Source organism: Vombatus ursinus, unplaced genomic scaffold, assembly GCF_900497805.2.
Source record: "Vombatus ursinus unplaced genomic scaffold, bare-nosed wombat genome assembly UNPS02014832.1, whole genome shotgun sequence".
Taxonomy (NCBI): domain Eukaryota; kingdom Metazoa; phylum Chordata; class Mammalia; order Diprotodontia; family Vombatidae; genus Vombatus; species Vombatus ursinus.
This window is the reverse complement of record NW_020954610.1, coordinates 74,177,095-74,193,782: the sequence shown is the minus strand read 5'-3', so window position 1 is coordinate 74,193,782 and position 16,688 is coordinate 74,177,095. Positions and strand designations below refer to the sequence as shown.

Sequence of the window (16,688 nt, the reverse complement as noted above, 5' to 3'; positions counted from 1 at the left end):
TCCCTTTACAATGAAAAATATTTTCTAAAAATCACTTTTTAAATTTCATAGTGACTGGCTAATTTGTTACTTTCTATTTCTATGTGTGTTATTGGGGACAATCATTACAAGCTATTTGAATTACAGAGACTGCTTTATTTGACAAGACTACATAAGGTTTAGACTTTTAGGACTTCATTTGACAGGCATTTCAAACTTAGAACCTCATAACACTCTCTGATTCCATCAAACTGACCCTCTGTTTCCCACACATGACACTCATTTCTCATCTCCAAGCCTTTGCAAATTTGTGGGGGGAAAATGAATCCCACACATGCAGTCTCAAATCATTCCAGGAAAGCCATGTTTTGTTAGTTAAGGCAACATGTCTTACCATTAGGTGGTCTCACGTCTCCACCTGCTGGTGGATTAGAATTACGTGATTCTACTTCATTGGAAGAAAGAGCTGACCCAAGATTGGAACCAGATTCTAATGGCAAGGATGTTGGCTCCGGATCTTCCCGTATATGTAATTCAAGCAACTGGTGCCTGGCCTTACCATCTCTTTTCCCTGAATGGCTTGTGGTATCTTTTCTAGACAATGGTGCAGGGAACAATAATTCTTCCATTTCGCTGTCAGAAGATTGTTCCTCAGATGAGAGTACTTCTTTCTCCTGCATGGAGCTTTGGGGCGCCTCTGTGAGAAATGACAAATCAAAGGGAGGTGTATATGGCACAAGTGGATATTTGGTGGAAGTCTCCTCCAGGAGAGCCTCGCCACCATAATGGAAGTGTTCAGGCTCTTTTATTGCTTCTTCATCAAAATTTGTAACCATTGAGCTGTCTTCAAAATCACCCCAAGAGGCTGCTGAGAGACAGATAGTTTGTCTTCCTGTAGCGTTTTCAGGGTTGTTCTCTTCTAATGGTGATTTTTCCATGTCCTTCATTGTTCCGTCTGAAGTGTTCATTGCACCATTCAAACTGTGTCCTATAATAGCCTCATTTCTATCATAAAAAGGGCTTGTGGCTGTTAGGATCCCAGTGTTGGCATCTGGCTTCTCACCAGTTAAAGGATGTTCAGTGCTAATCAAGGCATTTGTATCTTTTTTACTTTCAGAAAAGATATCATCTGTTGTATATGAGCTATTCACCTTAATAATAGCTGGTGCCTGGGGAGTTATGATAGCATAGGCTCCCATGTTTTCAACAGCCAAATCTTCCATTTCCACTGGTTCCAAACCTGATGCTGTTTCTAGGGTGGTTTCACTTTTAAATTCTTCTAAGTTTGCTCCATTGTCACCAAGCAGTTCAGAAGGTTCAAAGGAAGTTCTGGGAGAGACTAGTCTATCAACATTTGCTTGTTCATTGTTTGGATGCAAGGAAAATTGTTTTTCAGGATGCATTCCCACATTGTGAATGGCAAATGTCTGTCTAGGAACCAGAGAAGTTTCTTGATTCCCCTCTGATTTGGTGAGATAAAACTCACTAGCTTCACCTCTAGGGCTGGCTGAAGCTTGGGCAAGATGCTGCCCAGACTCTTCCTTCATTTCATATTCATGACACACATCAGGACTGGTGGAAGACTGGGAGTTGCTCTCCTGGTCACAGTGATTCAATATGTCTGGATTTTCACCATCTGCTTTCAGGCTGAGGGGCTGTTCAGTATCAGTCCACAGATCAGGCATGGCTGAGATAATCTGCCTACCTTCTTGGAAATTGTCATGCAAAATATCTGGGAAAAATGTATCTTGAGGGACCCGACCAGGTGGGGAACTACTCCATCCAGGACTAGACTTCATTGTCATTTGAGAGGAAGGACTGATGGCAATGGAATCATTTGCATGAGTAAGTTCTGAATCTGGCTGATCCAGAGCAGGTAGCATTCTGTCTTGACATTGTTCTTGGGTATGGCTTTCAGGCACAAGCTCATTAGCAGCAGTTGATATGAATAGTTGCTCTTTCACATCCTTTTCTTCTTGGCTTGGGTCAAACTCATCAAACTGTTCTATCTGTACAGAATCTGAGGCCATCTGAGTTGGTTGGATATTCCAAGATGGTTCATAGTTTTCTTCATTGTCACCTTGAAAGAGTGGCTTGTTTTCATCTGTGAAAGGATCAACGTGAAGTGCTTCTTTGGATTCAAGATCACCCTGAATAAGTATATTCCATGGATCCACCTTTTGGTATACAGAAGAGGTCTCTTCTAAAACACTGTCTGAGTCAGAAGGTTTCATCTCTTCTGGGCTCTTTTTCTGGGGCAAGGTGTTCCACCATTCTGCTCTCTCAGCTGAAAATCCAAGAGTTTCCACTGTGGACTTAGGCTTTATTTCTGACTCATTTTTAGGAGACATTGGCAATGATGCCTCTTCACTTGCATCTTCAGCCTTCAGTGTCTCTGGAGAACATTTTGCCTCCTCTCTAAATCTGGTTGCCTGTTCCTCATTTTTATTTATAGGTGAGAAATTCCAATGATCAGGACTGCTTTGATCTTCATAAGATGGACTTCCTTGACTCTCACCTTTGGTTGAATCTCTATATTCAGAAAATTCCTGATTTTCATGGTCAGCTATGGTCAAACATACATTTTTTTCATTAAATATATTCCATATCCTAGAATTCTTCTGCAAATCTACTTGGGAAGTGATCGAATGAACTTCTTTCTCCAATTTATCTTCACCATTAGAACTGCCATTAATCCCTGAGCTTATTGTAATGGACTTAGTATCATTATTGAGTGCAGTTTCAGGAATTTCAGGTTCATTTTTTTGGTAATAGTTAACTGCTGAACTTCTTTCCTGAGATCCTGAATTTTGAGGAGTGTTGCCGCCATCAGGGCTTGAAAAAGAAGAAAGGGAGTCATCATCCTCTGCTTGGGCATTCCAGATATCTAAAGATTTAGGAGCTTTGTGATTGACAACCTTTTGGAATTCATCCATCATTTTTCCCTGTAAGTCTCCCACTTCAGGTACCATTTCTGGTTGATCATCAGTGGTAACAAGTTCAGAGTCTTTATTATTCCCTGTACTCCAGTCATCTTGATTCTTTTGCTGATAGTCTGCAGTCTTCACATCACCCAAGCTGGGTATAGAAGCAGATGGATCGCTTAGATCAGGGCTTGATGCACTCGAGTGTGTATACTCACTGGATACAATATCATCCTCACCATTTCCCGTTTGAAAATTGCCTGTAGCAAGATGATTTTTAATACTTTTCATTTCACAGTCTTCATTTATTTCAAGACTTGTTCCATTGGATTGAGAGTCACCACCTACACATGCATTCCAAATGTCAAGACTCTGGGGACTTTTAAGAAGAGGTGCCTTATCTACTTTCTCTGTGGATACACTCTCTAATACCGGAATTTTATATGTCTCATTTTTCTCAAGGCTCATTTCAGATAATGAATGATCTGTTGCCGCTTGATTCTGAATAGATAAAATGTTAGCAGTGTCAACTGAATTTTCCTGATCCACTAAATGCTTTTCACAGGCATTATTTATCTTCAGATTATTTGTGGAAGCTCTTGCTTGTGCATCACTGCTCCCTTGGTTAGTAGTATTGCCCTGGAATTCCACCAGCTCCTCTGAGATTTCATTGGTGTGGGAACTAGATGCAACTGAAGGAGAGATGCTTTTAATAGAGTTATCATGGGTCCCTTGAGTTTCAAATGCAACAGGAGAACAGAGTTCTGAGTCACCTTCTTCTCTTTCTGAACTTCCTGAAGCAGCATCTACCTCAGAACTTCTTGTATCCTCTTCAACTAAATATTCTTTATCAGTATTTTCTTGTATGTTATTGTCATCTTCACTGTGTTTATAACTCTGGTCCTTCCATATGTCCAAATGGTCAGGATGTTCTTTTTTCTCAGGACTTGTTGCAAAGCATCCTTCATTGCTCACTGAAGTACTTTCTTGTGTTTCCTGGTTGACAGAATCAGCCAGAGGGGTGACAGGTGTAAATGCTTCTTCCTGCTCATTTTCTAAGATTTCTAGCTTATCTGGGATGTTGATGTTCTTAACATTTTCTGATGAACTCAAAGTTTCCCACGGTGATTTGTTTTCATCTGAATCTACCATGTGTGATGGGTCAGGCAGTATTAAGGATGACACATTGTCATCTTTCATGACTGTATCCCAAATATTGCTAAAGATTTGCTGTCCACTTTTCTCATTTAATGAATTGAATTCATTGAAGGTGTCATCTTTTCCTTCCTCAGAGGCATTGTAAGGCATATGGTGCTCCCATCCTACCTGACTGTCCTCCTGACTCTCAACACTCCATGGTTCTAGCTGTCTCACTGAAAATCGAGTTTCTGGTTCTGTGCTTTCATGCATGTATCCTTGGACTTGCCCTTCTCTGGAAATCTCCATTCCCCCATTACAGTCATCCCAGTCTAAATCATTATCTAGATCTGAAATAGTTGCTGTTGATTGTGTGTCCTCAAGGATAACTCTATTCCATAAGTCAGTATTCTCAGGAGCTGCCTGCCTGTGGTCTGTGCTACTATGCATGAGGGTCAATTGTCGATTTGTTTCATTATACATCTGCATCATTCTAGGATCATCATAACTAGATTGGCTGCTTTCCCCAGCATCATCCTCGGCCGAGAGATTTTTAATATCTGGGTATCCTAACTTGAGCAAATCTTTATGTAGATTTGAAGGGACATTTGTTTCTGAATCAACTGTCACAGTCTGGTTCTCATTTGGTACATGTGTTGTCCACATCTCCAGGGTCCCGGGGCCTGAACCAATTCTATTTCTGTAGGCTGGAGGTTCCATTGGCTGAGGAAGATTTTCAGCATCATTTGACTTATTCAGTGAGGTCTCCTCTGCAGCCATGTTAACATCATGATCAAAAGTTTTGTCCTCGGTTTCTTTCTCCTCCCCTACAAATGTAGGTGATATGTATGAGTCTGATGTAGAATAGTTGGTATCCAATTCAGAAGCAACCAAATCTTCACCTACATTGTATGTGCTAAAGTCTGAGCACCTATATGATAAGAAAGAATCTTCCCAGGGAGCGGGACCTTCCTTATCATTCTCTTCATACAAGTTCCAGGTGTTTACCTTTTCAAATGATTTCCCCTTGATCTCAGAACCATTGAACCCATCCTGATTTTCCCTAAGCAGCTTGGAATTATTCCATACAATGTCAGAATCAAGACTAGGATTCTCAGATTCAATGTGCACATTGTTGGTGTCACCTTTGCTCTCATTCCAGGCTTCTGAAGTCACTTGATTATTTGGAGTTTTGGGCAAATTCTCTGATGGGAAATCTGCAGAAAAAGAAAAGTCATTCTTTGCCACAGCCCACTCATCATGGTCCCTTTTGGGAGGCAGATTTTGGTCCATCTGATGCACATTCCAGGCCTTTTTCAGAGCATTGGTGTTGTCTTCTTTACTAAATTTAGTCCAGGTAGGGAAAGGCTCTGAATCTGCCTGTCCACCACTGTCATTTGCAGGATTTTCCCATGGATCTCTTTCCATTGCAGAAGCTGAGCTGGGCTTCCACACAGCGGCAAAGTCTTCTATCAAGTGACATGTCCCCTGGGGGGAAGCATGTGATAGGTCTGATTTTTCAGAAGGCAGTTGCTGGTGTTCTGGATTGTCCTCACTTTGGTGGTGGGTATCCGAGCTGCCCACAGTCTCTTGCTCAAGTTTGCTCTCCCAGGGATCCAGTTTTGGGTATTCACCATGTCTCGCTTGCTTTTGCTGATATACAGAGTCAGAGGCCCTCCTATCAATGGGGCTTGCTTTGTGATCTTTCCAGGACTCAGGACTCTGGAAGACAGATTCCTGTTCACTGGAACTCCATGTGTCAGTGTTCAGAAGGGCAGAATTTTTGGAGTCAATTTCTAAACCACCCCACCAGCTGCTGCACCTCGTGCGGGTTTGAGTAGGCCCTGTGTGATCTAAGTCATTTAATTTTTGCAGCATGTTTTCTGGGAAGAGCAAGGTTGGGTCCTCTGTGAGTGGTGAGTTTTCCACAAAGCTGTTCATTGGAGTTGGTGGGACTCTTGTCCCAATGTTTTTCAGCCTCTCAGAAGGAGGAGAGTCATCTCCCACAAAATCAGTGAGGCTCAAAGTTCTTTCTGAGAGGTCCCCAGGGCTTTCTTGCCTCTGGGCAAATTCCCCATCGAATTCCAGAAGGCTATCTTTTTCAGCCACTGTCATCAGTAAACCTGCTGAGTAATTAGCCATGTCATTCCCTAATAGATTCATCTCATCAAGTTCCTTTGGCACTGTGGGTGGCTGTCCTTCTGATGAATCACTGTTGGGAAAGAAGTCATCTGCTGGGGAATAGTCAGCTGAACGGGAGGATGACTGAGATTGTGCGGAAACATTGGGTGCTGGGTCAAAGTTGAAAAGATCAAAATGTTCACCATCTTCTCCAGACTGTGGTTTATGCTCCTCAGCTATTGCTCCTTCAGGAATGGGACTATAGGAATCAAACCCTGGGAGGAGGCTATGATGAGACCCAGCACCTTCACCAACTGGGCTGTCATCACTTAGGAAAACTGAGCTCTCCTTGGAAGAACGACTGCTCCGAATGGTTGCCAACCCACTATCAGGGCTCACAAGATCTACGTTGACATCCACCTGAGCTGGGATGGAGCCATTAAGGTCTTGAGGGTTTTCTATGAAATTCACACAACTGGGCTGTGGTTCTACATCAGAGCCATACAACTCCATGATGCCAGAAGATCCCTGAGAAAGTGGTGCACTCCCAGCCACAGCTTCAGTGGAGGATGTCCGGCTGTTGGAGACCATTTCTGAACACCTCCTGTTAATGACTTCCTTGACAAGGAGAACCATCTGATCAGAAGTTATCATAGCATCCTCCTGCTGATACACCAGGATCTCATCACAGCCACATTCAAAGGGCTCCAGCTCCAAGCAAGGATTCTGACACTCTTCCAGTTCACAGCAGATCTGTCAGGAAAGCACAGCATTTCAAATGAACATGGCCATTCACCCCAGTCATCTTTGCAGCAAACTTCGTATCAAACCTATTTAACTACACAGGCTTGAAAGGATAAGTGAAACAAAGTAACTTAAAAACCAAGGCTTTCACTTCAGTGTAATACAGCCCACTGGCCTCCAAATGGCTGTACACACAAATTAGGTTTACACAAACCAAAATCAAAACCAGAGAGGTACAAGGATCTCCCTGGGAAAAGATTGTAACTGTACCATTGTACCACACTGGGGGATTTGGAGAGGCACTGTCCCATTTGAAAATAACTTGACTTCTGATGCCATATTTTCCTCCCACATGCTACACACCCCTCCTTCTAAGCTCAAGCTGTATACAGTGAATGAATGAAAAAACATTTATAAGCACTTACTATTTGCCCGCCACTATGCTAAATGTCGGGAACACAAAAACAAAAGCAAAGACGGTCCCTGCCCTCAAGGACAACTCTTTCTACATAGGGAAACAATACCTATAGGGAAGTGGTGGCCACAGAAGGGTATTTTGATATGGAAAGCTACAGGGAAGGTGATAAGATGGTAAGGGAGACACTGAGGATTTGGCAGAATCCACTGACATTCTAATGTACACAGAGCAATGACAGAGTAATCATATCCTCAGACTGCTACCTGTGACCTCTGGGAATGGGAGGAAGGAATGAGGAGTACTGCAGTGCCTTCCAGCACTCCCATGTATAAGCATTAGGATGTCATGGTCCTTTTTGAGAATGAAGGACAAACAACAACAATTAGGATTAGGAGAAGTACAAGATAGTAATTTAAAATCATCAGTGGGTATCTTCAGGTTGACTAACAGCTCAGTCAGAAAGTGACCTTAGGGTAAAGAAGAGGACCTAACTTCTTCCTATGGTAACTTGGGGGAGTGTTTGAAAATCCTAAGACATTTCCAATTGGTCCTTATTTGGAGGAGGGGGCACTGGGCTCTCCTAGGAAATTAGTATTTAAGGTCTATGATGATACTTTTAAAGACTTGTTTTAACCCAATGCCTGACATCTTCTGAAGCCTAGTATAGGACTGTCTTTTGCTACTTCTAGTTAAATTCTTAAAAGCTGACCTTCTACATGGACCATTTATCCCAATATTCTAAAGATCACTAATTTATAGCCAGAAATAACCTAGAGATGATCTAGTCACATCTTCTTGTTTTACAGATGAGGAACTGGAGGTCAGAGAGGCAATGTGATTTTCCTGAGGTCATACAGGTAATAAGTAGGAGAGGCAGGATTTGAACACAGGTCCTTGGACTCCTAATCGAGTACCCTCTCCTCTACACTACATTCTTAGAGCAATAAAACTACTGGGGCAGGATACTCACCTGATTGCATAACTCCACATTTTCTGAATATACAGCTATTTGACGTTTTGTCTGTTGGTCATCTGATAAGTAACTGGTCAAAAGGATGAGTACATCAAAGCCATACTTTTCGGTAAAAATCTTCAGGTCAGTGGTAATGTTTCTATGAAACATACAGTCCTGCAATAGAAGGAAAATGTAGACATTGTCATAGAATTCCCAATCTGGAGCTGGGGAGAGTGTGACACACCCCTCCACCCCCCACTCACCACCCCCAACATACACAATGGTCCTAAAACGTAATGGTCAACATTAAATATTCATTGTGAGTGGATTTATTTTCTTTTGATAATTTTTTGAGAAATTTATGCCATTTCTTAAGTTAAAGAGAAACTATAAAGTCAGTGTTGGGAATCATTACTTTTACAATAAAAGAAACAATTCTTTCCTACACAATGAAGAGCAGCTGTCATTGATGTCTGCAGGTAAAACATGTGGTGCAGTCACAAGGACATTTAAAGGGGAGGTAAGCATGGTGGGATGTAAGATGGGGCCACTCAGGAAAAGTCACACTTATGTAAGATGCCCAGTTGTTTTCTAAAAATGGAATGTATGGAGTTTAAGGGAATTCCAAAAGCACATATAGGATACATAGTGGAAATGGCTGTGAAAATACTGAGGGAGAGAATGAATTTGCAGTCAGTGACTGGGAAAAAGGAAATTATTCTGGTCACAGAGTTGTGGTGGGCAATTCATTGTGTTTATGCCTTCCCTCTTCCTGATAACAAGATTCAGTAAAGTCCTAGTGCTGGTGATCCTATCTGACTGCTTAGCTCTGATTCAATAGAATCAGAGACAAAGGTTAGTGTTAAATTAAACATTGTGCATACCATAGTTAAAAGAAAACTGTAGGATCATGGGAACCATTGGAAAAACCTGTTAAAACTAATTTGAACTCATTTGAACTCCATAGAAAAAATAGAAAATGCTCAATTAGCCTTTATAGTAATCTACTGGTCAGTTTAAAAAGCTAATGGCTTCCATTTCTGGGTCAGAGTTACCTTCCTCAAATGGCAGAATACTAACCTGCTATTGACAATTCCATTCAACAAATATTTATTCAACACCATGATAGTGCAATTGACTATGCTAGCATCCTTTTGTGTAATGGAGATGGTTCATTTGAGTTTGGGTTAAGGGCTCCCTTAAAAGGGGATGTCCTAGACTTTGAACAGTAGAAGAGTCCTCAGGAATTGGTCAGATAAAGAGGGGAAGTTGCCACTGATGAAACCTGACTCAAGGCTAAATCAACTGAAGTTCTTCTAAGAGAACAGTTCTAAGTTGTCCTCTATTATTATTTCTTAAATATAATAACAGCAAAAAGTAATTACCATTAATAACAATTCAGGCAAGTAGCATTTTAAAAAATTAATCTATCCCAAATATTTCCCAAATATTAAATAATAAGTATTTTGTCTCTATTTACATCAGCTCATCCCCAATCCTGATATACTATTCTGCCATTAAGAAATTAGTGAGGAGAAACAGAGCAAAGACGACAGAGAAAAGGCAAAGACTCATCTGAGCTCTTCCCAAAACCCCTCAAAGACTTTTAAATAGTTCTCTAAAACAAATTCTGAAGTGGAAGAACACACAAAAGGATGGGATGAAACAATTTTCCAGCCCAAGAAAACTTAGAAGGTGAGCAGGAAAGGTCTGTCTCACCAGGGTGAGAATGGGGCGCAGTCCAGTCAGGCCATATCAACATAGACCGGACCCCAGCAAACAGAAGCAAGCCTTGGGAGTGACCTCGTTGCTTCTGGAACACTCAGCCCACACCCAGGAGTGTGACTCTGAAGATGTAAGCAATCTCTCTTTGGTGGACAAATGTCATATCGCAACTATTACTGTTCCCTTTCAAAAATACTGCCACAGACATGCTGAAGGCCCTCATCACCTCACACCTGTACAACTGCAATACATTTCTGGTGAGTCTGACTTCTGTAAGTCTTACCCTGTTCCAGAAAATCTTCTATTTAGCCACCAAAGTGATTTTCCTAAAGTGCAATTCCAACTTTGGTATCTCCCTACTCCTTAAATTCCAGCATCAATTTATCACCTCCAGGACTAAATGCAAAATTCTCTGATTAGAGTTCAAAGACCTTTGAACTTCTTTCCACCCATCCCCACCCCAGCCTTTCTGGCTTCCTTAGTCATTACACTTCCCCCTCCTCCATGTACTTTTTGATGGAATGACATGGGTGTCCTTGCTGCCCCACTCCATGTCTCTTTTTTAAGCACTTTCTCTGGCTGTACCTCATGCTTACACAATAGTCTTTCACTTCACATCTTCCTCCTGGCCTTCTTGGCTTCCTTCAAGTCTCTGCTAAAATGCTGTCTTCTACAGAAAGCTGCTACTCAAGACCTCTAATGCTTTCCCTATGTTGATTATTTCCTATTTATACTTTATATATATATATATATAATATGTATTATATATATGCATATGTATTTCCTATTGTTTGTACATACTTCTTTGCATTTGTTTCTCCCTTTAGATTGTGAGCTCCTCAAGGGCAGGAACTGTCTCTTGCCTGTCTTTGTATCTCCAGCTCTAACTAAGCACAGTAACTAGCACATAGTGTGCATTTAATAAATCCTTATTGCCTGACCAAAAAAGAAAGAAAGAAAGAAAGAAAGAAAGAAAGAAAGAAAGAAAGAAATTAGGGACAACAATTGCCCTTTCCTTTTTCTAAAGCTTGTTGTTGCCCAACCACTGGGTGGAAATAAATGGAAGCTCCACCTCCTCGTCTGAAGAAGAAACCTACATGAAACATCCAATATTACTTTTCTCTTAACATTCAAAATCTGAAAATAGATTCAATTATCGGAAAGGATTGATAAAATATTAGATAAAAAAAATCAGGATTCCAAACAGGTTAAAAACTAAGAACTGACCATATACAAGATGGTCGATGCTCAATGCACAGATCTGCCTCTACAGGAGTTTGCATGAAAAAGATAGGGGAGCAGGGATTGGGGTCAAAGGGGAAGGAATGTGAGATGTGACTGTCAAATAAGTTAATGTGACTTTAAGCTGCAGTAATAGAAGCATATTATACAGAGCCTAGTTCCACAGTACTTTTTTTCTGGTCAGACCACCAGGAGTATTATATAAAATAGTCAGAGGCAGAATTTGAATTAGGTTAGAGTTCAAGCTATCTGACTCACACTCTATTTCTCTTTCTACTACACCCTTTATCCCATTTTATTTATTTGGAAACTTTAGTAAAGATATGATTGTTTAAAACCCTTAACAAAAAAAATTCAAAATTTCAGCACTAATTCTTCTCACTAACTTAGTCAAGGGTTTAAAAATAGAAAATGAATGGTCATGCAATGAGTTGGAAAATTTTAGAGTTGACAGGTACAATGGAGATCATATTCCTTCACAAAATCACAGAAAGTTAGAGGTGGAAGGGACCACAGGGTCTATGGGAGTTCCAACAAAGGAGTTCATCTAATCCAAATTGTACATGAACAACAATCCACTTCTACAACAGAGAAAAGGTAACTTGAATAGCTAAAAGATTGTTGGTAACCTTGGAAAGAGCAGTTTTCACTTGGATGGTGGGGTCTGAAGCCAGATTTCATGGAGATAAAAAATGAGTGAGATGTGAGGATGGAAGCTGGATGGCTCTTAGTAAGAATTTGACCATGGAAAGAAGGAAAGACATAGGATGATAGCTTGAGGAAATGACCATCAAGTGAAAATTTTATTTAAATATGGGGTGTTCTCAGAAGTTTTGTAGAGTATAGGGAAAGAGTCACTGGATAGAGAAATTTAAGTTTCGAGAAAGAAATAGAGTGATGGATCAATGGAATAGAACAGGGACACAATATACAGTAGGAAATGATCATAGTTAACCTAGTGTTTGATAATCCCCAAATCCAAGTTTTGGGGATAAGAACTCATTATCTGACCAAAATTTCTGGGAAAACTGGAAAGCAGTTTGGCAGAAACTAGGCATAGACCAACATCTCACACAATATAATAAGATAAGGTTAAAATATGTACACAATTTAGACATAAAAGGTGATATAAACAAATTAGGAGAGCATGGAAAATTTTACCAATGAGATCTGTAGATAATGGAAGAGTTTATGACCAAACAAGAGACAGAGAGGATCACAGGAAGTATAAATGGATAATTTTGATTACATGAAATTAAACAAGTTTTGCACAAACAAAACTAAAGCAGCCAAAATTAGAAGGAAAACAGAAAACTGAGGAGGAATGTATGGCAAGTTTCTCTGATAAAGGCCTTATTTCTTATATAATAGGGAACTGAGTCAAATTTATAAAAAAAAAGCTATTCTCCAGTTGATAAATGATCAAAGTATATAAATAAGCAGGTTTCAGATTAAGTAATCAAAGATATCTACAGTCATGTGAAAAAAATGCTCTAAATCACTATTGACTAGAAAAGTGAAAATTAAAACAACTCTGAGGGACCATCTCAAAGCCATAAAATTAGTTAACATAACAGAAAAAGAAAATGACAAATGCTGGAGGGGATATGGAAAAGCAAGGACACTAATGCACCCTTGGCAGAGTTGTGAACTGGTCCAACCATTCTGGAGAACAATTTGGAACTATGCTCAAATGGCTATAAAACTATGTACGCTCAGGAATACAACTGCTAGGTTTATGTCCTAAGGATACCAAAAGAAAAGGAAAATGACCTATATATACAAAAATATTTATAGCAACTTTTTTTTGTGGTGGCAAAGAATTGGAAATTGGGAGATGCCCATCAAGTGGGGAATGGCTGAACAAGTTGTGGTATATAATTGTGATGGCATACTATTGTGCAATAAGAAATGACAAGCAGGATGGTTTCAGAAAAACTCAGGAAGACTTGTATGAATTTTCTGCTTTTCTTCTAATCTTGGCTACATTGGGTTTTATTTGTTTAAGGACTTTTAAATTTAATGTAATCAAAATTATCCATTTTATATCTCACAATTCTCTGTATCTCTTATTTATTCATAAAATCTTCTCTTATTCATAATTCTGATAGGTAATATGTTCCATGCTCCTCTAATTTAGTTGGAATTATACATTCCTAAAATTACTCCATATTAAATCCAGTAACATGTGTGAGTCCAGAGCTACATGGAACATAGGTTACACTTTGTTCTTTGTTGCATATACAATGATGCTAAATGAATTCTGAAGCACTTTCTTTAAAATAGTAGACTATTCAGAGAGATTTTCTTGGGTTAAGAACATTATATACATATTATACATATGTATATTATATATATCTGCACATTTCCGTTATACCCTGTGGTTAATCCTGAATTTCAATTATTGAGTGATATGGTATTCCATAGCTTACAGCTATACAACATCAGCAGAAAAATAAATTTGAAAGATGGGCCTTTGCTTTGAGGAGAAACGTGGGGTCATTGAAAGAACTGCACAATTTTCCTAAAGCAATTCAGCCCATTCATCATCCTTTTTTTAGTGTCTGTCCAAGATCTAGTTCTATATCTATCCATATCTATATCTGAATCTATAGCTATCTATAGCTATATCTCTCTGTATCTATATCTATCTATATATGCATCTGTATCTATATCTCTATCTGTATCTATATCTATTTGTATTTGTATCTGTATCTAACTATATCAGTACTTACATCATCTGTATTTATATCTAAATCTAGCTCTGTATCTATATTTGTATCTTTGTATATGTCTGTATTTATGTCTATATATCTATATCGATACCTATATATTTATAGCTGTAGCCGTGTCTCTATGTCTATAGCTCTATATTTCTATCTCTATCCCACCTATCTGTCTATCTTTCTATATTTATACTCATGAATAAGTTCTCTAGATTATACCCAACTGTATACCTTGGTCTGGATATGGTGGGAATGAGCAAACTGCAAAAATTACAAAAAAGGAATTCTACAAAAGAAGTGTTATAATGTCATCAGAGAAATGTATGACTTGGAAAAAAAGGATAGGCTAGTCACTTGGAGAGAAAAAGGGACAATCTATGGCTGGCTTCTATGTTTCACTGGCATCCATGACATATTAAAAGATCTAGTAAAAAGCTCCCAGAATATTGTTGGATTGCCCGTCCCTCCTTTCCAGTGGAAGATGTGTAGGAATTCAAGTGTCAAAGTTGTATACAGTGGGATGGAGAACTTGCATTGATGAGATCACAAGATCTATTGCAGTAAGAACCTTTAAAATGGTGTGTCAGACTAGGGAATTCAATATTCATTCATTCATTCAATCATTCCAAAAATAGTAAGTTTCTACTGTGTGCAGAACACTGCTATCAAGCTAGAGAAGGAGGCTTATATGGCTGGCAAGCACGAAATCAACATTCAGGGAAATCAGCATTACTCAAAATCCAGTTTGTCTAACTTTGTTAATCCATAAAACAGCCAGAGGATCCATTGGTTTCTACTCTGCTACGTGTTAATAGTAATCCTGTAAGGTATTTATGTAGTAATATATTTGATAATGAATTGATGTTTTAGGCTCCTTCCATTTTTATCTATGCTGTTCTTTGACCTGTTCTTTAGAGCAGAGCTATCAAATTCTCAATCCACAGCTCAAACCAGATTAAAATGTAATTGAGAAATGTTTAACAAAATACATAAAACTACAATACAATGTAGATGATATTAATTTGTGGTTTTCTAAGTCAAAATCTGACTAGCAGGAATCTATTTCTATTTGACTTTGACACAACTCTAGCGTTTACCTAGAATAATATCAGCAACCACAGTATTAAACAGAATACTGGTAAATTCCATCTTTCTATGAATCACACAGTCCTGAGCAAAAAACCATTATGTAAGTCTGAAAATAATACCAAATTAAAATGGCCAGAAAACTAATATGCTCTCTCTCCCCGACAAAGAACTGTCCAAATCGTGTGGTATCTTTCTGGCCCTAAGAAAATGTTGAGATTTATATTTGCACTACAGGCAAACCTGAGAATAAGCGAGAGTTGAGGAACATGGCCAGCCGTGCATGTTTGCTCTTCCTTTATGCTGGCGCTGTTTGCATAACAGATAATTTATTATTGTCTTCTAGCAAAGCACAGTCGTGCTAGGATGGTGTTTCTGTTTATGCCAAGCTAGGCTGTTCCTGAATAAACAGCAGTTCATCATCAGTGCAACACAACTGTATATTCAGGTTGGCATTTTAGTTCCCCATCTGCCTTCTACCTGATAAATTACTGTTTTAGTTACATGTATACAAATACTATTTATTAATCTGCTCAAATGTGTCCAAAAATGTGTTTTCCCCCCTTAAGTTAGAAGTGTAAAAAATACTTCATTTGTCAAATGTTTAGAAAGTAGAAAGGTTGGTATGATGGTGTGGGTTATTTTCTTTTCCTTTCCAGCTCCCCCTCTCCTTCTGCATTTGAAGTATGGATCCATTCTCTTAACTGCTTTGTGGAACACAGCAAATGACTCTTTGCCAGGCATTGAACTTAGTAATCTACTGGCAAAGGTGCCTTACTATGTCCTGTGGTTAGGAAGAAGGGGTGTTGCTCTTAGCTTCCAAAGCTTTGTGAATTTCACAACTTAGAGAAAAGCTAAATGTTCATTCATTTTGTTTTAAGATTTTTACCCCATTTTCTTTTGTGCTTCCTTGTTCCATGAAGAAGATCACTGAGGGAAAGACCTTTGTGATTTTCCAGTCAAAAGAGAAAGAGTAGATATATGATATATTGGAAAAGGTCTTAGATTTGGAGTCAGAGAATTAGAATTTAAGTACTGACTTCATTTAGTGCTGTATATCCAGGAAAACTGTGGAACTTCTCCATGCCTCATCTATAAAACAAACATTTAAAAATAGCACAGGATTTGAGTCAGAGATGGTGGGGTCACATCCTGGCTCTGCTAATTTATTTATTCAATAAGGAATCATTAAGCACTATACCATAACTGTTCTGCTAGGTGCTAAAGTTTTTAATATTATCTTGTTGCATATCCCCATCTTCCTAAGGAGCTCCTGAAGATGGGTCTTACAATGAATGGTGGAGCAGTACTGACAAATGAGCACTGATATGGGTATAAATCAGAGTCCCTCGTATCCTGCTACTGAACTGATGTCAATAATATGGGACTTTACCAAACTGAAGTTGCCAGGATAATTTATAAACATATCCCACGGGGAAAGTGTGAGAGCCAGAATAGTTAGTCTCTCTCATTGTCACAATAAGAAAGTAAATGCATTATGAAAAAAATTCAATCTATTACTTATTCTTTATGCGTCCTTTGTCAAGTTTTGAATATTTCATAACTCATCTTCCCAATTCCATAAAATGTGGGTGATGATACCAACTCATTCCTACTTCAAAGGGATATAT

The 16,688-nt window shown here is 39.1% G+C and overlaps 1 protein-coding gene across 3 annotated transcripts in view; it reads right to left on the bottom strand.

The window, feature by feature from the left end:
* Nucleotides 1–16,688, bottom strand: part of LOC114025654 (protein prune homolog 2-like) — a 226,028-nt gene that overhangs the window by 97,205 nt on the left and 112,135 nt on the right. For all 3 annotated transcript variants that reach the window (XM_027839129.1, XM_027839130.1, XM_027839131.1), the window contains exons 3-4: nucleotides 8,294–8,452; nucleotides 374–6,914 (exon numbers count right to left, since the gene is read on the bottom strand). In XM_027839129.1, coding sequence (XP_027694930.1) covers nucleotides 374–6,914; nucleotides 8,294–8,452 — 6,700 coding nt within the window. The remainder of the gene's footprint in view (nucleotides 1–373; nucleotides 6,915–8,293; nucleotides 8,453–16,688) is intronic.